The sequence below is a fragment of the Priapulus caudatus genome, unplaced genomic scaffold (genome assembly GCF_000485595.1).
Source record: "Priapulus caudatus unplaced genomic scaffold, Priapulus_caudatus-5.0.1 Scaffold501, whole genome shotgun sequence".
Lineage (NCBI taxonomy): Eukaryota > Metazoa > Priapulida > Priapulimorpha > Priapulimorphida > Priapulidae > Priapulus > Priapulus caudatus.
In genome coordinates, this window is record NW_014577562.1 from 119,245 (window position 1) to 142,342 (window position 23,098).

At 43.4% G+C, this 23,098-nt stretch overlaps 1 protein-coding gene across 2 annotated transcripts in view; it reads right to left on the reverse strand.

Annotated features, from left to right (window-relative positions):
• Positions 1-23,098, reverse strand: part of LOC106811066 — a 23,734-nt gene continuing 636 nt past the window's right edge. For both annotated transcript variants that reach the window (XM_014814592.1, XM_014814591.1), the window contains exons 2-9: positions 9,495-9,650; positions 9,204-9,389; positions 8,688-8,850; positions 8,081-8,143; positions 7,350-7,583; positions 4,543-4,652; positions 2,557-2,697; positions 1-2,067 (exon numbers count right to left, since the gene is read on the reverse strand). In XM_014814592.1, coding sequence (XP_014670078.1) covers positions 742-2,067; positions 2,557-2,697; positions 4,543-4,652; positions 7,350-7,583; positions 8,081-8,143; positions 8,688-8,850; positions 9,204-9,389; positions 9,495-9,548 — 2,277 coding nt within the window. In that variant the 5' untranslated portion in view covers positions 9,549-9,650 and the 3' untranslated portion in view covers positions 1-741. The remainder of the gene's footprint in view (positions 2,068-2,556; positions 2,698-4,542; positions 4,653-7,349; positions 7,584-8,080; positions 8,144-8,687; positions 8,851-9,203; positions 9,390-9,494; positions 9,651-23,098) is intronic.

Below are 23,098 nucleotides of genomic sequence, written 5' to 3' on the forward strand. Positions count from 1 at the left end.
TTTTGTTTGTTATTGGTTGGTTTTATTATAACTTCAATGAACCCTTAGTATACATTGCAACTAATCAATAGAAAATCGACCAAGCTCTAATACACTGGCTTTTTAACCAGCTGATAGGGAGTCTACAAATTATTGTATAATTTGACCAAATCTTTTACAAAGATTTGGCTTTTTAATCATATTAATTTCTATATTGATCGAACTACGTTTATTTTCTGAAACAGTAAATAAATCATAGTACTACTTCCTGTTGAAGGTCATGAGGTCATGAGCTTCACTTATTAATAGATAGAACGTTTTACACTCACTTCGATAGTCATTTCAAACTGCTAGAAAACGAAAAAATGGGCATTTGACTAGCACACATTTTACCAACGATATTGATGTTTTATGTAGAATTTTTATGTTTCAAATGTAGCAAACATGAAATCATGCGCGTAACAAATACATAATCATGTTAAAATTAAGGTCCATCTACCGTGCAATTTAAATACAGCAGTCAACCACCGAAATCCACGTTTGATTATATATACGATTTATATATACTTGCATTGTACCTATTTGCTTATCCAATATTCAAATTATTAACGAAAGGCACTTCAATGTACTTCTGGAGATATTTATGAGATATCTATCAGATATCAATATTGCTGAATACCAGCGACACTACTGCGATATAATAGCCCTCAGGTCAGTAATACGATTGAAGACCATCAACATATCCCTGTAATAATTAAGGAACTATAGTTGATGATGCGTTAGATGCACCTTTAGAGCATACAGCAGTGCTTGGTTCCTACCTCTATCATCATACTGCACAAGGCTGAAACTCTCTTTTAATGATCGATATCTTTGCAACCATAATTCTAAGTGGCTACAAAACTGGCGATAGTAATCATCCATTAACTGCTCTGTTATTATACCATCGTTCATCATGAGGCGCAGGCAACGCAGTGGGGTTGCGTACTCTGCCAGGAAAAATACACTTTCTAGCTTGTAAACTGTGCTTTTCCCTACTAGCCGTTCACCTATGCCTTTTGTGCTATCAGGAAAGTGATCCATGTCTTTCTCAGCTACAACTGATTTCTCATCGTCAGATACACATTCGAACGTTTTGCACGTCCTGGGCAACAGCACTAGGAGTTTTCTTACTGGAAAAGAATCGGTACTGCTTGCCGGCCAGTCCATTTTACTAGCGTCAATTTCAGTATCACCATCGCCTTGGTGAACCCTCTCAGAGTCACTAGTTTCATGAATATCGTGACCACTATCATCATCATCATTGTCATCATCATCGTCAAGAAGGACCTGAGCCTCGTGCCGCGTGCTAAGAAAGTTTGTGACAGTTTTTCTCAACTCTGGGCCATAATTTCTGAAATACAGGTCTGCCCATCGCTGCGCAAGCAAAATGCCTATAGGCATCCAACTTTGAAATGTTAACTCTTTACCAAGCAGTGAAGCAGACATTTTCAGCCACTCCGGTTTGCTATCCTCCAGTTGAAATCCATGTATTTTGTCTTCTCGCCATAGCTTAGTCACTTCCTTCACTGTAGCATCTACAGCATTTGGTTTCTTGTCATCAAATGGAACTAGTACAAAGGGACATTTCCCTTGGAAAAACCTCTTGGATAGGATTTGCTGCAACGTGATATGAAACCAATTCAGCTCATTGTTTCTCTGCTCACGATCGGTGTCTGTAAGCTGTAACCCTTTCAAACAGGTGGGATAGTCACAAGAAATGTAGTAGTCTTTGCGACTACACCTACGTTTATTAAGAGAAACAAAATACTTTTTCTGTCGTACACCGCACAGGTTCTTCATTGTTATGAGAACGGTCTTCTTTTCAGTGTCTGACTCCAACAGCTTTGTCATTTGCCTTGTAGTCTCTTCCGATAATCGACAGCTCTGTGAGTAGAGCATTAAGAGCTGTGGCATCACTGTGGCACCAGCCATCTCTTTATTGTTCCATGCCTCCAACTTGCTCGATAAGTCATCCTTAATTAAATCCAGGAATCCAGACCAGTACCAGTACGCCAATGTAATGCCCCATCCAACAACCTCGGTTAGCTAAAGTCATTGAAAAATGAACACATTTCACTAACGTCCTTCACCATAAAAGACGAGATTCTATAACACAATATAAACAATGGAATCATTTAAAAGAGACTAATGTTAGTATATTATATTTCATAAGAGTGGTGATTGAAGAGTTTGTATTGCTACAAATAATAAACAAACCAGGAAAGCACGCTGGATATTTATTTGTCCCAAATATTTATCTCAATGCTATCATTCATAATATTTGCTGCTCATAATTTTTAGTTGTTCAAACATTGCAAGATGGCATGTACTATACACTCAAAAATCACACTCCATGTTTAATTACACACAATTTGATGTACATTGACTTATTCATTATTCATAGGTTTATTGTGCAGTTCTACATAAATATTGAATTTAACTGTAAGTAATACAACTATAGCTACTTCTTAGCTGGCTAGAATTTTGAAACAAAAACTTCATCAATGATTATACCATAACTAATACTATACTTACAGGAGGTGGATTGAAGTTGAAGTCTTTTTGTAGAGAATAATCACACACTGACATCTGCTTCCGATATTCGGCTTGCTCCTTCTTTGTAATTGCATTCCTAACCACTTCTTTTCCTTGTTTCGCTGACATTTTGGTGTTCACCTTTATTGGCAAATGTATGAGAAATCCATGTTAAATTTACAATTTCACATCTTCACTTCAATAAACACGAGCTTGATGAACTCTGACTTTAGACATGCCACATGTACAAACATGGTGGTTTATGGGAACAATGTTTTGTAATAGTGTAATTAAGCTAACTAATTATCCAAGTTGCACTTCATCACACTTATATTATTACACATTCCAAAACGTTGGGCGCATTATTTTTCTGAAGGGCGTTTGATATAATAAAACAAGAGCCGCAGAGCGACTGGGCTCATCTGAGGTCTGTTGCTACGGTTAGATACGTAACATTTCAGTCGTGCGTAGTGACATCTTTGTTAGGCGCAGATATGCAGATACGCAGTTGCGTACACATCATTTCAGCAAACATTTTTTTTATTGCAGAGAGAGCGAGAGAGAGAGAGAGAGAGAGAGAGAGAGGGAGAGGGACTAAATTGTTTATAAACAAGTAACACCCACGCTGCGCGCTAATGTATCAGTTACGTCATCGATTGAAATGTACATTCCGATTTCGCCGCGCAGCGTCCAAACTTTCAACGAAGATGGCGGGCAGAGGTAAGGCAGATGCACGTATAACGTACAGATTTCTTCAATGTCGGGGAGGATCAACACGTTTCGACTGAAAGTCAACCATCGGGCTCTGCAGCGTCCACAAGCCAGAATGCTCCACCATATCCCGACATTGCACACTACTGTAACGTCAACTGAGAGAGCCATGCCAAGGACAGTACAAAACTGGCAAATTTTCATTGGTAGGTTTGACGATTCATTTCTGCAATTACTTATCTCAAGATTGGTTAAACCGAAGTTAAGAAAGTAATTCTTTCTGCACTTTTGAGCACATCTTTCTAGCCCATTTGACCTATCCTGCCGGGACATTCTTCTCACTCTGTTCTGATAGATGGCGTGCATACTGACTAGGTGCAGGGAATAGATAATCCGAACTAGTTGCTACCTTCCTTTAGCAATGGTTTAGCCCATGCTGTGATACTATCAGCCACCCATCTGCGAGGTATGCCTATTTATAGTTGGCCTTAATCAAAAACAGACGTTTGCGTAAGTGGTATTGACATTGTATTCCCAACGTACAGAATCTCATATAAAGAATGAAGTTCATATATGATTTAAGGCGCGTAAACGTTGTTCAAGTAAGTTTTGCATGCAGAATTTCACTGTGAAATTTAAGTCTTTCACGATCATACAAGTACTATCAAACACAGTTCAGTCCTTTGTTAACCGTCAACAAATCCATGTTTAACCCTCCGCTTGAGGGTCAAAAGGTTATCAGACACTTACTCTTCGCACGTCAGTGGAAAGCACATTTCATGGTCCTTTCAATAAAGTAATAAAAATGGTAGGTCAGCGCTGAAACAAAAAAGGTTTTTACTCTGTCCATTAGGCCATGTCCTCAGAAAATGTCTGATATCTGACCTTTCCCCCACTGCCCTTTGACCTGTGCCTTTGACCTCAAATTTCGCACTGGTGATGGGTTTCCTGCCCATCACACTATACACCGAATATTAAGAGCATAGGTCGAGCCGTTCAGATTTGTGCCGCAATTCCGTATTTCCTCCTATACCTTAACTTAAGGGGGAAATATTCCCCCTCCGTTGACACATCTTGCCTTTTGACCCCCAAATTGGTCATCCCGAGTCCTTTTCACGATCCCCCCCGACGTCCCGAATATCGTGACCGTACGTCGAGCGGTTAAGATTTGTGCCAAACTGTTGACAGACACACGGACACACGGATCACGGACGAACGCACATGCGATTCTACAAGCAGCATCTGACTTCGTCAGATGAGCTAATAATTTTAAACCTTGTGAGCAAGGTCATCCAGGTTACTCCAGTATGCTTCTGCCGCAAACACCTCAGCCAGAACATTGATGAACCAAGAGCCTTTTTCTGGGTGTCGCATTGCTGCTACACCTGCGATCAAACATAAAAAGTATTAAGATTTTTATGTGATGAAGTTCAATAACAACAGTTCACGAATACAAGGCCCAGGACCTTTCTGTGATGTGTATTACATATTCCCGTTGGTTGCTATGATCCACCGTTAAATGTGGCTCCCTGTCAAAACCTGGACCGTCAGAACCTGGACCGTCAAAACCTGGACCGTCAAAACCTGGACCGTCAAAACCTGGACCGTCAAAATCTGGACCGTCAAAACCTGGACCGTCCATGTTGTCACAGGGAAAATGTTTATAAAGCGTGCAGTCTGTCCATTTTACTTCTGAATGTGTATTTATTTTTTTTGTCGTTTGTAGATGTGTCTCCGTGTTTTGCTATATTTATGCTAAATAAATAGATAATTAAATAGGCCATCAACTGACTATCCTATGATGAACAATGTACGTGCTTACTCATCGACTCTATAACTCGGGGGGGGGCAATTGAATTTAGATATGTTTCACTGAAATTTTGAGTAAACCCTAACCCTAACCCTAACCCTAAACCAGGTTCTGACGGTCCAGGTTTTGACGGTCCAGGTTTTGACGGTCCAAATTTTGACGGTCCAAGTTCTGACGGTCCAGGTTTTGACGGGTCACCGTTAAATGTATACGTTATATTTCCCATTCATAATTGTATAATGGTAGTGCAGACAGAATACTGTGTCAATGCGACAATGCCTTGCCTGCTTCTACATGAAATGACCTGTGACGTTGTAAAAATAAAGACAAATTAAGAGAAGCCTTTTAATAGGATGGGTATATCTCAGAAAATTGGGTACTCTACCAGTTTACTTTTCTATTACACTACAGCGCGGCAGTAAAATAACGCCACACAACCATCTTCATCTTGAGATTGGCCACAGCTTTTGCTAGAATTTCGTAGGTGCCGAAATACTGATTAGTGGAGATTCAATTATTACTATGTGGACCAAAACAGGAGAGCCCTAACAACATCAGAACTAAAACATCGAAACCACAGCATGTAGTGTAATACGGTGTTTCGTCATAGGAATAGAGACATAGGGAATCGGACTACATTAATAGACAATAGAAATGCAGGGTCGACAGAGTAGGGCAAGGGAACGGTATCACGCAGGCGTTGCAAAACACATTAGCAACGTCCTTAAGGGCGCGGAAACTCGTTCTCAGACAAGACGGGGACAGTAAGAAAGGGTGGCAACCGGGATATTAAGGGCGCGTTTGTTTGGTCAGATCCACGGATCTCGATCTAACGGATTCGTTGATCTGACTATTTGTTTGGTCAGATCACTTTATCTCGATCCACCGAACCCGACCCTGCTAGCGAGGCGGATTCGAACGAGATCCAATATGGCAGCCCGCACCTCAGCCAATCACAGCTTGTTCATTGTTATGAACCATCCCGTGATAGGTCACAGCAAATCGTGAACCGGTGAAAGTGAGTTTTGCGTTTGTTTGGTCGGATCAGGATCACATGATCTCGATCAGACTGATTTGTCCCAAACAAACGCGTCCTAATGCGGCGTTCACACAGTGCCGATTATGGCTCTCGTTTGAGATCAGACAGCGCTACGAGACGAAAACTGAAAAAGTCTGATTACTATCCTCAACGATCTGGAATGTCCTATCATTGTCTGAACGCAGTCAAATACGTTCGTAACCGAGTCCTACGGGTCGGGAATGGTCCGGAGAGGTCGGCCAAGCACTCCCGACAGTTAGGTGCGTCCCGTAACATTCGGAAAACTCAACCGATTTTGTCTAGTCGGATTACAATCGTGACTATGTCGTGACAGATTCTGCTGTATCCGATCAAAATCGTAACAATGTCCTGTGTTGTCTGGATGGTGTCCTGTGGATCGAGATGCTGTCGTGATGAACGGGCATGATCTGGAGAAATTTTTCATTGCAGTTTCTTGCCGATTGAGTCCAGATTGTGTCGGGTCACTGTCTGATCTCTGTCGGATCGCATTTGGGAGAATCGGGACGCTGTCCGGACAGATTTGGTCATTTTTTACCATGCGAAAGATACAAATCAGATCAGAATCGGATTGAGAACTGGAGAATCGGGACGAATTCGTCTGGAAACGGCTGAATCGTGACGCTTCCTGAACACTATCTGATTGTTTTCGTGATTAAATAAATGTTTTTACAAATTTTTAATAAAGTTTGAATTTCCCGCCACAAATCACAGGATCTTCATCAGATTTTTGACAAATTTTAATCGGGAATGGTCCTATCAAGGACGGCAGTAGAAATCCTGAATGTGTGACTAGACCCTAAGAGAAAGTGAACGTGAGAATGAGAGGAGAAACGATTCCCTGAATACACCCAACTATTAACACCAGCCAATAAGGCAACGCATAATGTGAATGGTGCGCCATTGGGCAGGCGAGGTCCATAACACCACCCAATAAGGCAACGCGCATAATATACCTACTACATTGCTAAAATGCTTCCCCATAAGGACATACCTTTTCTGTGGACTTCTGAAGCAGAGAATGCCTTTCAATAAGGTAGAATCAAGATTTATTTACATGTAGAGTGTACAAGGACTGTGGACCCCTTTCTCCTTCAGAGAACGGGTTGTATGCTTATGATGACATTGATATTTGTGAATGGCTCCCGATCTCCTTCTCCTAATTGTGCAGGGGTGAACACTATTTACTTATGGTTATTTTAATTAGAAACTTACCTGGAGTTGTTGGACGAAATACTATATAATCACTCAAGTTTGGTAACAGTTTTGTCTTCTTTGGAGTTTTGCGTGGTTTACTAGATTCAGGCTGAATATGCAAAGATGGCATGAATGAAGCTGCAGGGGGTGCTGAGTCTGCCGCAAACTTTTCACTCGACTCTTCCGGCTGATCATTGCCTCCATGCACATCCCTCGATTGAGGGCTTAGGCGAATCCCTTTATGCCGACGGTCTAAATGAAATACAAACCACGCAAGTGTTCAATCTTATCATGCACATACACAGAGCTTTTAAAGTCACAATAATTGTAGCGTTTACTTATATATATATTCATGAGCCAACTGTTATAAAGCAAGACCCAGAGCAAGAAATTAACCAAATGGTGTTTTGTTCATATTTATGATAGGCACTACAGACCTTTACTTATATAGGCCTAATAGTAGGTAATTTATTTTTTATATCATTCGCCAAATTTTAAATTGTTTTTATTAGCAACCATAAAGCTATTGAGAACCTAATAAATGAATGTGGAATTGTCGTGTTTGGGAAAATTAACATATTAGAAAGTATATTAATAAATATGGCAAGAAGTTGTTAGAAACTAGGACAACATCTACAAAATAAAGCTATCACAAATTGACCTTTTTAGACGGTAATTTGTCGATACTATAGGTAATATTGCATGTACATGTGCAAGCAACTCAGCATGCATTCCTATATACGTCATACCTCCACGACACGCTTGAAGAATGAACAACTTGGGTTTCTGCATTAGACCCGGTGCATTGTGTCCTGCCAAAGAGCACGGAAAACACGTAACCTTTTATTTGTGATCGCTTTATATTACAACTATGTAACCCAGGGTTCTCCCTACGTTGCGCAAACGGGGCGCGCGCCACGTTTGGGAAAACTCCCCCCTGTTTCAATCCTTGCGCCCCGTTTAAATTACCTCCGCCCCGATTAAATTCCACCACAATAAAAGTTTGCCAGCGTGGGAATCGATCGTCAAGAATTCCCATTCGACCAGGACACCCGGCGCGTGTATTTTTACCGTGCCGTGCATGCACTGCACACAATACACAAGTACAACCAGTCAACCTGTCCCACACCCAACACTAACTGTACACCGATTCGGCTATCTTATATATACAAGAACCCCAAATACCGTCTGTGGTGTCGTGACGATTTTACGCATTAATTAGTAGTACGGTAAAAAAACACGCCCCCCCGGACCCCCCTAGTTTCCCCACGTCCCCTCCCCTCCCCCTGTTTGAATTTCATCCTGGGGAGAACCCTGTAACCCTCTACTAAAAGAGGGTAGATTAAATTTTTTTACCTTCGAATAGATGAAGAATGTCATCAGAAAATGAAAGCTCTTCGTCGTCTGCTCCAAATATCACGTCTTCCGCACCACCATGGCTTAAGATGGCAACAATGCTCGAGTCGACACTGTTGTGTTTGTCACTAGCAGCAAAATTTTGTACAACATCTTTTATTTCCTACAAGAACAAAAACCAATCACTTCCGCAAGTCATTCCTTGGTGAAGTCGGCCATCTAGTCGCTGGCCAGCTTATTTTCCACTCAGGCAGTTTGCTCCTAAACCAACATGCTGATATGCTTATAAATTTAATAAAATAAAAAATAGCTAAAAGCAAAAATATATGACCTCTTGCCTGAAGCCATTGTTTAATTATAGCAAAATAAAATAACAGCTTAGTTTATTGTATCTGTAATATCTTTGCCATGTCAAGAACGTCACTAAATTGTGCTTTGGCTTAAATAACTTCAGCAGTCCTTGAGTATGCTTTGTTTGGTTGTTAGTAGAAAATATAGTAACAACTTGTCGGTTACCTGCGCAGTCAAATTACTTGTGTTTGCTTGTGTATCCCACATCTCATAGCCAAGCTCTGTAAATAGTTGACGCAAAGTCTCTACATCTTTCTGCGATCCTTTCCGGGGGTTCAAGCCCTTGAATTCTTCATTATTAATGATCAAGCAATATCCACGTGGAGTCGAGTTGGTTTTGTAGCTATTTGTCTGCAAAATAACATAATATTAGTATAGAATTGGAGTTATTTTATCGCTCAGATAGCAGGTCTATTATTGCACATTGCATAGACTTAGCTCAGTAACTGCACGTACCATATCACACAAATTACTTGTGCTTCGAGCAATCTTAATGCCAACAGATGCCATTGAAAATTTGCACAATGCCCTTGATATGTTTCGTCTTTAGATGGAACTCGTCAGCCGTATATGAGAAGTGGCTACTTGGTCACTACAGATTTTTTTGGAAACCTAAAAGTATATGAAAAACAGTTAGTGATCTAGTGCAGTTAAAAAGTACTAGGATAGTTCTTTGCATAAGCGAACACTGTACGAGGAAGTATTGGTATAATAACATTTCTAATTCCAACTGTTCATGTGATCATGTGATTATGTGTTGTCATTAAAACTGAGAAAAACAATAGCTATCACACACGAGCGCCACATTACCCCGACCATAGAATACGTTATTGAAGACATAAATGGATGCAAAACGATCAATAAGCTAGACCTAAAACAAAGTCATTATGAGACAATACTACCCCATGCCTTCGCATGTTACAATTCTCTCCACTCACAATGCACTATTTACAAAAGGCAAAATTTTGACCAAATGTCATGTTCTGCCGAAGATTTCCCAAACGAATATCACTGGTGCAATTTGTGGATAACTTGGTCATCCAAGATGATATCTACATAGACAGAAAGGACATCGAACAGCACGATTACTCTCTTCGCGTTACATGATGCCGACCAACTTGACAGTGAACTTGCCAAAGTGTCTGTTCGGGACACAAGTACGGTGTGTTTCAGCCATATGGTAATTGCCACTAGCTACAACGCTTTTCACGTGGTGAGAAACAGTCTTACGACATGAAATAGTCGTAGAGCCTGGTCGGGCCACCACACAACTAGTACTCCTGCGTGCTATACATTCTTCTACCCACAGGGCTGCCAACATTGAGTTAGAGTTATGAGTGGGATTATGTCAGGGAGTTGGGCAACTGAGCGGGAGGAGGGTGTGGGAAGATGGCAACCACCTCCCACACCAGGGAGCTTTTGCATTTTTCAGCTTGAAATTGTGGATCCAATTTCTGGTGCATACTTAAGTGAGTTTTTTTTAACATAGGCCTACACATTTATATAATGCAATACACTGCACAGTGTTATGTTTAGATGGATTAGGTACACGTACAAACACATATGTATGGATAATGGACCTCGAATAAAGGATTCATGCTGGATGGACGTGAGTAAAGTAAGGAGAAATGCACTGGAGTGCACCCCCGCCAAAATTCCCTTGTTCTCCCGGATCAGCTGGCGGTACATACAGCAGCAGCAGCAAGCAGGCGGCCGTGCAGTAATGGCGAAGCAGGGAGTCCAAATGCCAATGTTGGATTGGGCATCCGCTGACCAAAACTGGCGTGCGAAGAGTGGGAAGACTCTCTCTCAAGACGTCACTCCCACTCGCGACGCCTGTGTAGAGCTGCATGATCGAGATTCGCCGCGGAGCAGGTACAGAAATAGGACTTGACTTAGCAGTTGGTAGCAGGTACTATTCATCGTTGGCGTCGAGCACCGGTTCATTTCATCTTCGAGTAAAGTGAATGAAGGATGAGACGCGGAGTGCAAGTGACTGCATCTGCTAATGAACGGTTTGACTGTTTGAAGTACTTGTTAATCGTTCATCGTCTACCTTGTGGAGAGTGCCTGAAGCTGAGAGCAAGTGACTTCTCCTACTGAATGAACGGTTTAAGTGACTTTTGTGATCCGGCGAGACATCATAAATAGTTTGAAAGGAACTAGAACGTAGTTACCTATGCTATAGTTGCCGTTGGCTGCTGTAAATTGGTATTGCACATTCTTTGCCATGTATATTTACAATGCATGGTTTTGCAGAGATACTTGTAAACAAGCATACGTGTAGTTTCGGTGTGTATATTATTCGCACTGTTACACAATGTGTCAAGATATGTGCCTGATAATTGTTGTCATACATGTACATGAACAATGTCCACAGTAATGAGCAGCACATGATGTCCCTCTATTAGTGCATGTGTTATGCATTAATGTTTGTTTAACCATTGTTTCATGACTGTTAACTGTGTATGCATTACTATTACATGTAGTTCTAGAGCATTTGGTGTGAAGCAATATGGCACAGGCACCACCCAATAACGTTTATGTTACTCCACCACCTCCTCTTAGAGTAAAGGAGGATAGGGTTGATGAATGGAAAATTTTTAAGCAAATGTTTAGCAACTACGCTATTATCACTGAATTATCTAAGAAGCCTAAAGAATACCAGAACGCAGTTTTGTTGCATACATTAGGATCGGAAGGATTAAAGGTATTCAACAGCCGAACGTATGCACAGGGTGAAGATATAGAGCTTATCATTAAAAAAGTGTCAGAACTGATTGTGGGTCAGATGAATGAGACATACGAACGCTTCATTTTCAACAAGCTGGATCAATGTCCAGGAGAGAGCATTGAGGCTTATGTAGCAGAGTTGAGAGAGCTGGCGAAGACTCGTAATTTTTGTACATGTCTTCAAGATAGTCTGATTTGTGACCGTATCATACTTGGCATTTCTGATTCTGCCACAAGGAAAAGGCTTTTTCAAAAGAGACTTGAAGCTCCCAGATGCTGTAGATATCTGCAAGTCTTTTGAACAGGCATGTACGCAGTTGCAGATGATTGGAGACGAACCGGTGATACATAAGGTAGAAAGGTTCAAGAAAAAGGGTCAGATAAAAAAGACTCAAGAAACACAAGTCGCCTAAGATGAGACAAGTGAACTGCAAGTTCTGTGCCCAGACACACAACGCTAAGAAGGAAGTGTGTCCAGCATGTGTCCGGGAAAGAGTGCAATAAATGCCACACAAAAAATCACTTCGCGGTTTGCTGTAGGCAAAAGAGGTGCGGTGTACAGACGCAATAGAGAACATCTACGTTACAATCCGGGTAAACTATATAAAGTATGTGAAGAACATTCCAGTCAATCTTCATCAGATACTGAGTCCATCAGGTGCATTGAAGTATATGCCACAGAAACGAAGCCCAAGAAAGGACTTTATGTTTCGCTGAGAGTGGGAACCACGAAAGAGATGTTTCAAATAGACTCTGGAGCCAGCGTAAATGTGGTCCCCAGAGGAATGGTTTCTGATGCAGATATTGTCAGACAGAGAATTATCTTGAAGATGTATAATGGCTCAACCCCTCCAGCTCTGGGGCGAGCCAAAATCAGAGTGAAGAATGACAAGACTGGCAAGAAGTACAAGATACATTGCATTGTAGTCAGAGAAGATGTATTGACACCTCTTCTCCTGGGCATGCAGCAGAACAGATGAAGCTTCTCACTGTCCACTATGAGAACTTTAAGACAGTGAACTTAGTGTACTCTCAAGATGTGATGGATGAATATCCTGAGGTGTTTGATTGCTCAAAGGTTGGCAGTTTGCAGGGAAAGAAGATCCATTTGACCCTGACAGGATGCAAGACCAACAGTAAGACCAGCTATGGTAGTTCTGGAAGCACTTAGGAACAAAGTGTAAGCGGAACTGGATGAGTTGGTGAGCCGAGGGATTATCTCAGAAGTGACAGAACCCACCGATTGAATGAACCAAATGGTCATAGTCCAGAAGAAGTCTGGGAAGGTGCGTCTCTGTCTAGATCCTCGACCTTTGAATCAAGTGCATATGAGAGAGCACTACTCATTGCCAGTGCTAGATGACATCCTACCCCAGCTGTCACAGGCAAAGGGTTTTTTCCATCTGTGATTTGAAGGATGGGTATCTTCACTGTCTTCTAGATGAAGAGTCAAGCTTGCCAACGACATTTGCTACGCCGTGGGGAAGATAAAAATACAAGAGGCTCCCATTTGGCCTAAATATTAGCGGTGAGGTGTTCCAGAGGCATCTGCATCAAGCGCTTGATGGCTTGGATGGCGTACGTTGTGTTGCAGATGACATCGTCTGGGGCGCTGATGTGAAGGAGCATGATAGTCGTCTTTGCAGCCTACTTCGAAGGTATCGGGAGATTGGAGTCGTACTCAACAGGGACAAGTCCATGTTACAAGATACAAGTCCAGCTCCATTTCCACATACACGAGGCTCCCATTTTGATGTGAAGAAGCATGATAGTCGTCTTTGCAGCCTACTTCGAAGGTGTCGGGAGATTCGAGTCGTACTCAACAGGGACAAGTGTCAGTTCCGACTAGCCGAGATCCATTTCCTGGGTCATGTCATCTCACGCAATGGGTTGAAGGTAGATCCATCGAAAACTGAGGCCATACTTCGTATGGAGTCACCACAGAACAAAGATGATATTGATCGACTTCGAGGAATGGTAAATTACCTATCCCGGTTTCTTCCAAGATTGGCAGATGTGATGCAACCGTTGAACGAACTCTCCCGTAAGAATGCTGAATGGACTTGGGATGCCAACCATGATATGGCAATGCAGGAGCTGAAGCAGCTTATGACTGAAGCGCCAATATTGATGTACTACGACCAGACAAAACCACTTCACACTGATGCTAATGCAAGGGGACTGGGTGCTGTTATGACTCAATATGGCAAGCCGGTAGCGTATGCCAGTAGAGCATTGCGAGACGCAGAACTTCGCTACTCTGTCATAGAAAAAGCGTTGCTAGCCATAGTGTACGCCCTTGAAAAGTGGAATCAGTTCACTTTCGGTCGCAAGGTAACAGTCTTCTCAGACCACATGCCTCTCCACAGCATCACAAGAAAGCCGATGGATAGAGCACCAAAACGGCTAGCATACTATGATGTTGATGTCCAGTACATCAAGGGGAAAGAGAACCACTTGGCAGATCCCCTAAGTCGGTCTTTCCTGAAGTCCCATGACGGCCAGAAAGACATCGAGCTGGTAAATGCAGTTAGTTCTCTGCCAGAAGAAGATATTCTCAAGATGAGAAAGCACACGTGTGAGGATGAGGGCTTACAAGCATTGAAGAGTACTATCATGACTGAATGGCCTGAGGGTAAGGCACAGCTGTCACCACACGTGATACCATATTTCAACCTGAGAGATGAGCTCACTGTAGTTGATGGCTTAATTTTCCGAGGAGAGCAACTTGTAGTTCCTCATGGCAATGAGAAGAGATATCAAGACTGATCTCCATATAGGCCATAGTGGAGTGGAAGCGACTCTCAGACGAGCACGGGAATATGTCTATTGGCTGCAGATGACCCAAGAAATAACCGAATGGATTCAGACATGCGCAACATGCATGGATTACTCAAATGCCCAACCTCAACAGCCTCTGATGTCACATGAGGTACCCAAACCGGCCATGGGAGAAGATCGGAGTTGATCTTGTTTTTGGAGGGTGAAGAGTACTTAGTGACAGTTTGCTATAGATCTAACTTCTGGGAAGTTGATCGATTGTATAAGTCGACTGCGAAGAGTGTGATCAACAAGTTGACCAACCATTTTGCTGGGTATGGAATCCCGGATGAGATGGTAAGCGATAATGGACATCCGTTCTCATCAAGAGAGTTTGCAAGCTTCATAAAGAAGTTGAATATTAAACACCAAACCATCTCACCCTATAATAGCAAAGCGAATGGGCATGTTGAGTCGGCAGTCAAATCAGCGAAGAAAGTCATGAAGAAATGTCGGAGGTCTGGTGAAGATCTACATCTCGCGTTGCTGAATTTGAGGAACACTCCTACGCAAGGTGTCGACTCCAGCCCTTCACAGAGATTCCTCGGAAGGCGTACTAAGACAAGAGTCCCAACTACGGCCTCACTTCTGAAGCCGAGGAGTCACGAGACTAAGCACGAGATGCAACAACTCGAGCTTAACAAGAAGCGTCAGGCCAAATACTTCGATAAGCATGCGAAGGAGCTGCCTGAACTTGTTCAAGGCGACGTTGTCAGGATGAAGCCGTTTCGACCAGGAGAGGATCGTTGGAAAAAAGGAAGGGTACTTCGTCGTTTGGATGAGAGGTCCTTTGAAGTGGATGTTGATGGCGCGGTGTACAGACGCAATAGAGAACATCTACGAGCAAGTAAAGAATCTCCTGACCCAGAGAGCTCTCCAGTTGGCCCCAGACCTGAGGGATGCAACCCGACTACAGATGCTCAAGGTACACTCCTACCGGCAGACAAGCCTGTTGGAGACACCACTTCACACAATATTATTAATGATTATCACCAACAAGGTCAAGACTGTGTCCATGAAGATGTAGGGGATAAGCCACCTGATATGTCGAACTCATTGAGACGTTCAGGAAGACACCGACATCTCCCAGACAAGATGAAAGATTTTGTTATGTATTAATAAAATAAGAAATGCAACACAGAATCGTTACTTGAAGCGGGGAAGTACGAACTGAAAAGGGGAAGCTTTTTCATATTTGCTTTGCGGATGATTTTTGGTTAAAAAGTAAAGTATTAAGGATTACCGATTGGAATATTTGTCGGTTGTAGATATAGCTAAAGAACTAGGATCTCATGATTTGAAGTACGGCTAGTCTGATATTGTTTTTGACATATATATGTGTATTTGTGTTTAAGGAAGCACATTTTGTTTTTGTGAGGTGTGCAATCTTAGATTTGCATGGTTGTGGAGTTATTTTACACAGGCTATGCACTGATGAGTTGTTTTGAGTAGTTTAAACTCATGTGAGATTTCTCTTACCAACTGGTAGTTTTTGTGAATGTGTTATTGAACATAGATATGCATTGTGATGTAAAACAAAGTAATATTCATCACCGTTGTAGACCAAGCTGGAGTGAAATAATTCTTATTTGTTAGTTTTGTTTTATAGGATCATTTGATTGATGATTGTACATTTTTAGGTCCAGAATAGTCATTCATATCTTGGCCATATTGTGTATGATTTGCCAATGTGTGTTTTCATATTACACAGTATTAGGCTATTTTAGTCTTTTCGGTCAGTTTACCAAAAGCACCATTTCTCATGTTTTAAAAAGGAGAGGATGTGACAATATTGTATTTGTGATATTACAACATCTCAATGTTATAATGTTTGTAACCACAGATGGCGCCACAGTCAGCAGCATGGCTGCACAGTTGCCAATAAACTAGTCTCATTCATTAATGACTTTCTCTCTTTGATTACTCACGAAACGCGTAATGTAACAAAGTACAGGTAAACAAATCACACCGAGTAAACGGACTTCTATGTATTCTGCAGTAAACACGCACAGTTACCAGCTCGCAGCTCGCACGCCCCCAGATTCCCCACTGTATACAGTGTATTATATAGTGTATATAGTGTATGACGCCCAATGCAGAGTGCGAAATTAACGCGAGTCCGGATCGAGTCGAATACTTCCTGATTTACTGTCGAACTCCCTGATTTGACATATGGATATGCAGGAGCCCGTGTGACTCCCTGAAAATTAATTCTGCTATACGGTACTAACTAGTTCATTCCATAGCATGGCCTCGCGGATTTACCGTCTTTTTTTCAGCAAGTGTTCCAAGAAAATTTGGCAGACGTGCACCGCAAATGTCCTGCAATGTGCATAATATATATGTACGTATATGTATATATATCACTAGAAAGCAGAGACGCAACCAAGAGATCATGCGTGCGCACGCACGCACGCACGCACGCACGCACACACACACACACACAAACACACACACACACAGGTGCCTGCATACGCACACACGCAGTCATGCGCGAGCATACTCATGATTGCTAATACAGTACGTACAGCCAACGAATGGCGTTATGTGATACACGATGTACACAGTGACTGTGTGAACGCAGACAAGCTCGCTCATCATTTGACTTGTTGCTGTGTGCATATATGTGGTGTACATGACTGTACGCAGTGATTGCTTCATTCATATCGTTCACTTGCTCATTATGCATACTCGTTGCAGCAATCGCAAGGCAGCTAATACAATGTATACCCGCATAACATACATTGTATAAGTCGACCAAACTCATTTTCGTAAGTTGACACAAATCTGCTGGTCCCAAAAGTGTCGACTTATGCGAGCTACTGCAAAAAGTAAAACCCATACTAAAATGTTGTTCTGTAATTATACTCACTTAGAAACCATTTGACAGCGATACTGATACCTGTGTCAGTGAAGTGAGTGAACCCTAACTATGGCTCAAGGGGTCGTTGTCGTAACAGGTACTACAGATATGAACCCGAGGTACATATATGTATACACAAAGTGTACCAGACTTGTACTACAGAAGTGTACCATAACCCTAACACTAACCCTAACCCTAACTCTAACCCTAAACATACCTCATATAAAAATATAAACCTAATACTAAACAACCTAAAACTACCTCGGGTACATATCTGTAGTACCTGTTACAAAAACGACCCTTCGTGCCTAACTATGCCCTATTCCCCTACGCCGGTAGAAAGGAACCTAGCCTAACTTACCAACTTTTTTATGTATTTCAACACTTGACCTGGCTCTAGTACTATAGCTCATCCCTCAGGGTACTATCGGAGGGTACCCTGGGTACGGTTCGATATATCGGAACGTACCCTGGTAACTATCTGATATGGTTAGGGTTAGGGTTAGGGTTACCCGGTTAGGGTTAGGGAGTAGGCGACTCCCTAGACTCGTTAGTGGAGTAGGCGAGGTACGGTCCGGCATATTAGATAGTACGTTCCAATATATCGAACCGTACCCAGGGTACCCTCCGATAGTACCCTGGGGGACATAGACCCTCTCAGCAGTACTATAGCCCGCGTACAGTTGCCGCAGGCCGCTGTAGTCTGTACGCGGGCTATAGTACTACTAGGGCACAGGCACTTGAAGCGTTTCAACTGTAAACATACGTCGCCGCCGCCATTGCGCGCACACTGACACATCTTACTATAAATTGGAGATTTTCTGTGTGTGTGTGTATGTGTGTCCGGCTATACGTTTCCGCACCGCTCAACGGATCCTCTCCAAACTTGGTCGAAACATTCTACAGATCTTAACACGTTGCATGGGCTAAGTATTTTTTTTCAGTTTCATTTTTTTCACATTCCACCTTTAAAAACATTAAAATATAAATAACCAAGTTAATTGTTACTCAACCGTGCTGGTATGAAACGTACCGCTGACGTTTCGCCTCCTGTCAGGAAGCTTTCTCAAAGCTAAAATAGCAGCGGCCTACTGAGCGAAACGCAGCCATCTGCGCGAGCTAACTACAGGGCGGATTGAGACAGCTGTGCGATGAGGATCCAACCAGGCTTCTGTGAAGGCTGCTATGGTACTCCAGCTAACGATCAAGGTGAGCACCGTCGCCCCAGGATTCCCAGTAGCGGACGGACCGTGATCCAGAGAGGAAGACTCCAGTCGCAGGCAAGACCGCGGTACGCGCCGGAGTAAGGTTGCCAGCAAGGAAATTCAAGAGTAAACGTCACGAACCAGTAATACTCAGTCGGCGTTCGAGATTAGACGGGGCAGATAAACCCAGGACAGGAGGGTAGTCTACCCACTTGTGAATGTCCCTAGCTTTGTATGTTATCCATATCCTAAGTTTTGTAACGGCTGTGTGTACTCTTGTAAACTAATAGTGAGTTTCATTATATCTGTCGCGTATGATGTCAGTGTACCTAGGGCATTTCAATAATCTGAAAATGATTGTGAATGCACTATATCAGTGTACAGGCATAACCCTAGCTAGTGATGGGGATGTAGTGAGTATCCCATCACTAACTGTAAGCTAGCGCGCACCTAAGTGGCAAACTAGGTGCCTCAGTTAACTGGGTTTAAGAGATCGCGAGCTAGGGGCTCTCCTGTGATGGCTGAAGATGGCCTAGCAGTCACTATGCAGTTGTTAGCACTATTAAATCTACCTGCTATCTGGGCATCATCGTGCTTCTAGTGTTTATGTACGACGAGAGCAATATCAGCTTCAGTGACCTACATGTAGTAACTGGCGGACAGTGCTGAGGCAATTTACATCTAACTGCCTCAGCCAACATCCAATTCTAAATAAGTTAGCCCTCTCCCTATTCCGTGGGCCTCGATGCCATATTTTGGATACTACACGTATTACAACAGAAAACAGTATGGCTGTGACACACCACACACACACACACACAGCACACACACACACACACACGAGCGACACAACACACACACATACACACACACCAGTGAAAATTAATTAATTTTTTTCCGGGGCTAGCTTTTTTGGCCAAACCCCACCAAAAATTTCGGGGTCTACTTTTTTCATTTTCCATGGGCTCTTTCCCACCTTCCAGGCGACTTTTTTCCAGGGCTGTTTCCTCAAATGTACACCAACAAGCACAGTGCTAATACACACGCGCGGGGGCGCACACACACCACCAGAGGGCGTAAATCCGTACCGGAGGAGTGGGGGGATGATCGGGCGATAGCCGGGGGCGAAATTAACTTGCTGCTGCCGCAGGCAGGCCCACGTGCCGTAGGCATGCCAGTGCTAGGGGGGTGTGGGGCATGCCCCCGCGGAAAATTTTGAAAATATTTAAGCCATTTTCCTGCAATCTGAGCGCATACTGTGGGCCTATATTCTCATGTCTGATAACACTATCTCAACCCTAGACTCAACCCTACAAGTAAGGATTCAAAACACTTTTCATGACTTTTCAGAGAGCGTACACAGTTAGGTTACTATATTATAGTAACAAGAGTGGATAATAGAGAAGAGTATGTCACGGTTTTAACAGCGTTTGCATAGTTTTCAACTGGTAAATAATCTATCAATATGTGAATAAATATATTCAAACTTTACCTTGTTTTCATCTATGATTCTCCCTTCGTCATATGACACCATCAATTTACCTGAAAATCGTATGTGTTCTTCAAAAATGTAGTTGAATACGACACGGTTTCCCACGTTTTCACGCCATGGATGCATCTCTCCGACCCAACTTTGTTATGGCACTAGTGTTCTATGTCTTATGCGTACGCTGGGGGCCGTAAGAGAATCAGCTGCTAGCTAGCTGCGCGTGAGGCGTCATTTATTTTTAGGCACGCTGGAAACGCTGTGCACGCTGAATACAATTCGATGCCTAATATCCCATAGCGACCCCCAAAGTTCGCGTCATAGACAATAGAAACTAGTCCCATAACACAAGTTGGGTCGGAGAGATGCATCCATGCGCGTGAAAACTGTGGGAAACCGTGTCGTATTCAACTAACTTTTTGAAGAACACATACGATTTTCAGGTAAATTGGTGGTGTCATATGAACGAAGGAGAATCATAGATGAAAACAAGGTAAAGTTTGAATATATTTATTCACATATTGATAGATTATTTACTAGTTGAAAACTATGCAAAACGCTGTTAAAACCGTGACAAACTCTTCTCTATTATCCACTCTTGATAGTAATAATACATGTATTAAAACACAGGTAAGAATTGCAATTTCTCACAATTTCTTGTGTTTTTGTATGTTTGCAATCATACTTTTTGGCTATTCTTTTTTTCTCTTTTTTTTTGAATCTCAGGGCGGGATATTTGTACAGGCCATCCCCCCCTCCTTCAAGAGCGGGGGGGGATGCATCGCCCCCATCCCCCCGGGATTTACGCCCCTGCACACCACACACACGTACGCACGCACTCACGCACGCACACACAAGTCACAACCACAAATGCACCTTGAATAGTGAAGCTAAACATAGAACTATTACGGCTAGCGCAAATAGTGGAGTGTCTGCCTGTACGAGCGAGGAGGATCGATTGTTTATACGCGAAGTCTCTTGCGGCTGGGGTCCTGGCCCGCGTAAGGGCCCCGGAAGCTCAGGGGGTTTGAGAAAGCGGCCCCGCGAGGCACGTGTGTATGCGCTGTGCAGCATCGACGCTCGCCGTACGTGCCTGCTGGCAGGGGCGGCATTGATTGAAGTACGGGGGGGGGGGGGCACCATTGTTTCAGCGTGGTACTAATCACTACTAAAAATGTAGAGGGTTGAGCATTGCTGGACTATATGAGAGAGCGACAGCAAAACTCTTTCGGGGAATTGGCGAAAAAGCTACAGTTGGGAATGACACACGAGTGTGCCGGCAGGGAAAATATACGTGTGAATTTCATTAGGATTTTCCATGGATTACCGTTTCTATAATCCTACGGGTTCGTTGGTCCTACGGGTCTACGTAGGCACGCCCGCAGGCACACCCGCACGCACGCATGCAGGCACGCACGCGCGCAGGCACGCACGCACGCGCACACATGCACGCAAGCACGCCCGCTGGCACACCGGCACACACAGGCACACGCACGGCGCGCAGGCACACATGCAAGCACGCCCGCAGGCACACACAGAGCACGCACGCAACGCACGCGCGCAGGCACACACGCAAGCACGCGCCCAGACACACACAGACGTATATATATCGCGTGGGCGGCGCGCGCGCGCTTGATTGAATGCCAATACAGTACAGTACACACATGCATGCTTAAATGGTAAACACTTGATAAGCCACACGCCGTAGGCCCTACCATGAATTCAAACCGGCTGCCGCTAGCGCAGAGGGCCAAGCGAGAGCGGCAAGGCGCGGGCCGACCTGGACAATCGATTTCCAGGGCGACTTTTGCTTTTGGGGTCGCCCCCGATATCATGTTTTCGGGGGGCTCTTTTTGGCATTTCGGGGGGCGAAATCGCCCGCTGCGCCCCCGGTGTATTTTTTTCCTGCAATGACACACACACACACACACACGCGCCACACCACACAGCAGCAGCACACACAGCACACACACCACACACAACACATACATACACATACACACACATGTATCACCACACACCACCCCATCACACACCATACACACACAAACGCGCGCGCTGCGCACACACACACCACACGCCGCCCCCGGCACCGCGCCATAAACACACACACACACACACACACAACACACACACACACACACACACACACAACACACACACGCATACACAAACACATACACACACACACACACACACACACACACACGCATACACACACACGCACACATAGACACACACAGATACACTACAGCACGCCAGCACACGCACACACACACACACACACTCACACACACTCACAACACACACACCCACACACACACACACACACCGCGCGCATAAACACACACACCCACCACACACACGCATACACACACACGCATACACAAACCCATACACACACACGCACACATAGACACACACAGATACACTACACGCACGCACACGCACACGCACACACACACATACACAGAAAACCTTACCTGCGACATCAGGAGTTTCTTGACAGCGGGCGACTTTCTTGGGAGCGGTATCTTGTCGATGCATTATATCATATTATATATATGCTTTGGTGGCATTAGCTGGGCACTTGTTATAACCAATGTTTAACCAATGCAAGAAACAATGTAAAAACAATGTATAAAATTTCTCTGGTTAGATTCTCTGTAGATGGAGCGACTTAGAAAATCTTAGATGGAGCGCCTTTGGTTATACATTGTTTTTTTACATTGCCATTGACATTGTGTTTTCGTGTTGTGACGTTGCACCGCGATCGGTGCAAAAATTTCGCACTATTTTAATGTTGAATAAGTTCATTCGGTTGGTAGAATAATATAAATAACCAAGTTAATTGTTACTCAACCGTGCTGGTATGAAACGTACCGCTGACGTTTCGCCTCCTGTCAGGAAGCTTTCTCAAAGCTAACTCAGTTAGGCTTTGAGAAAGCTTCCT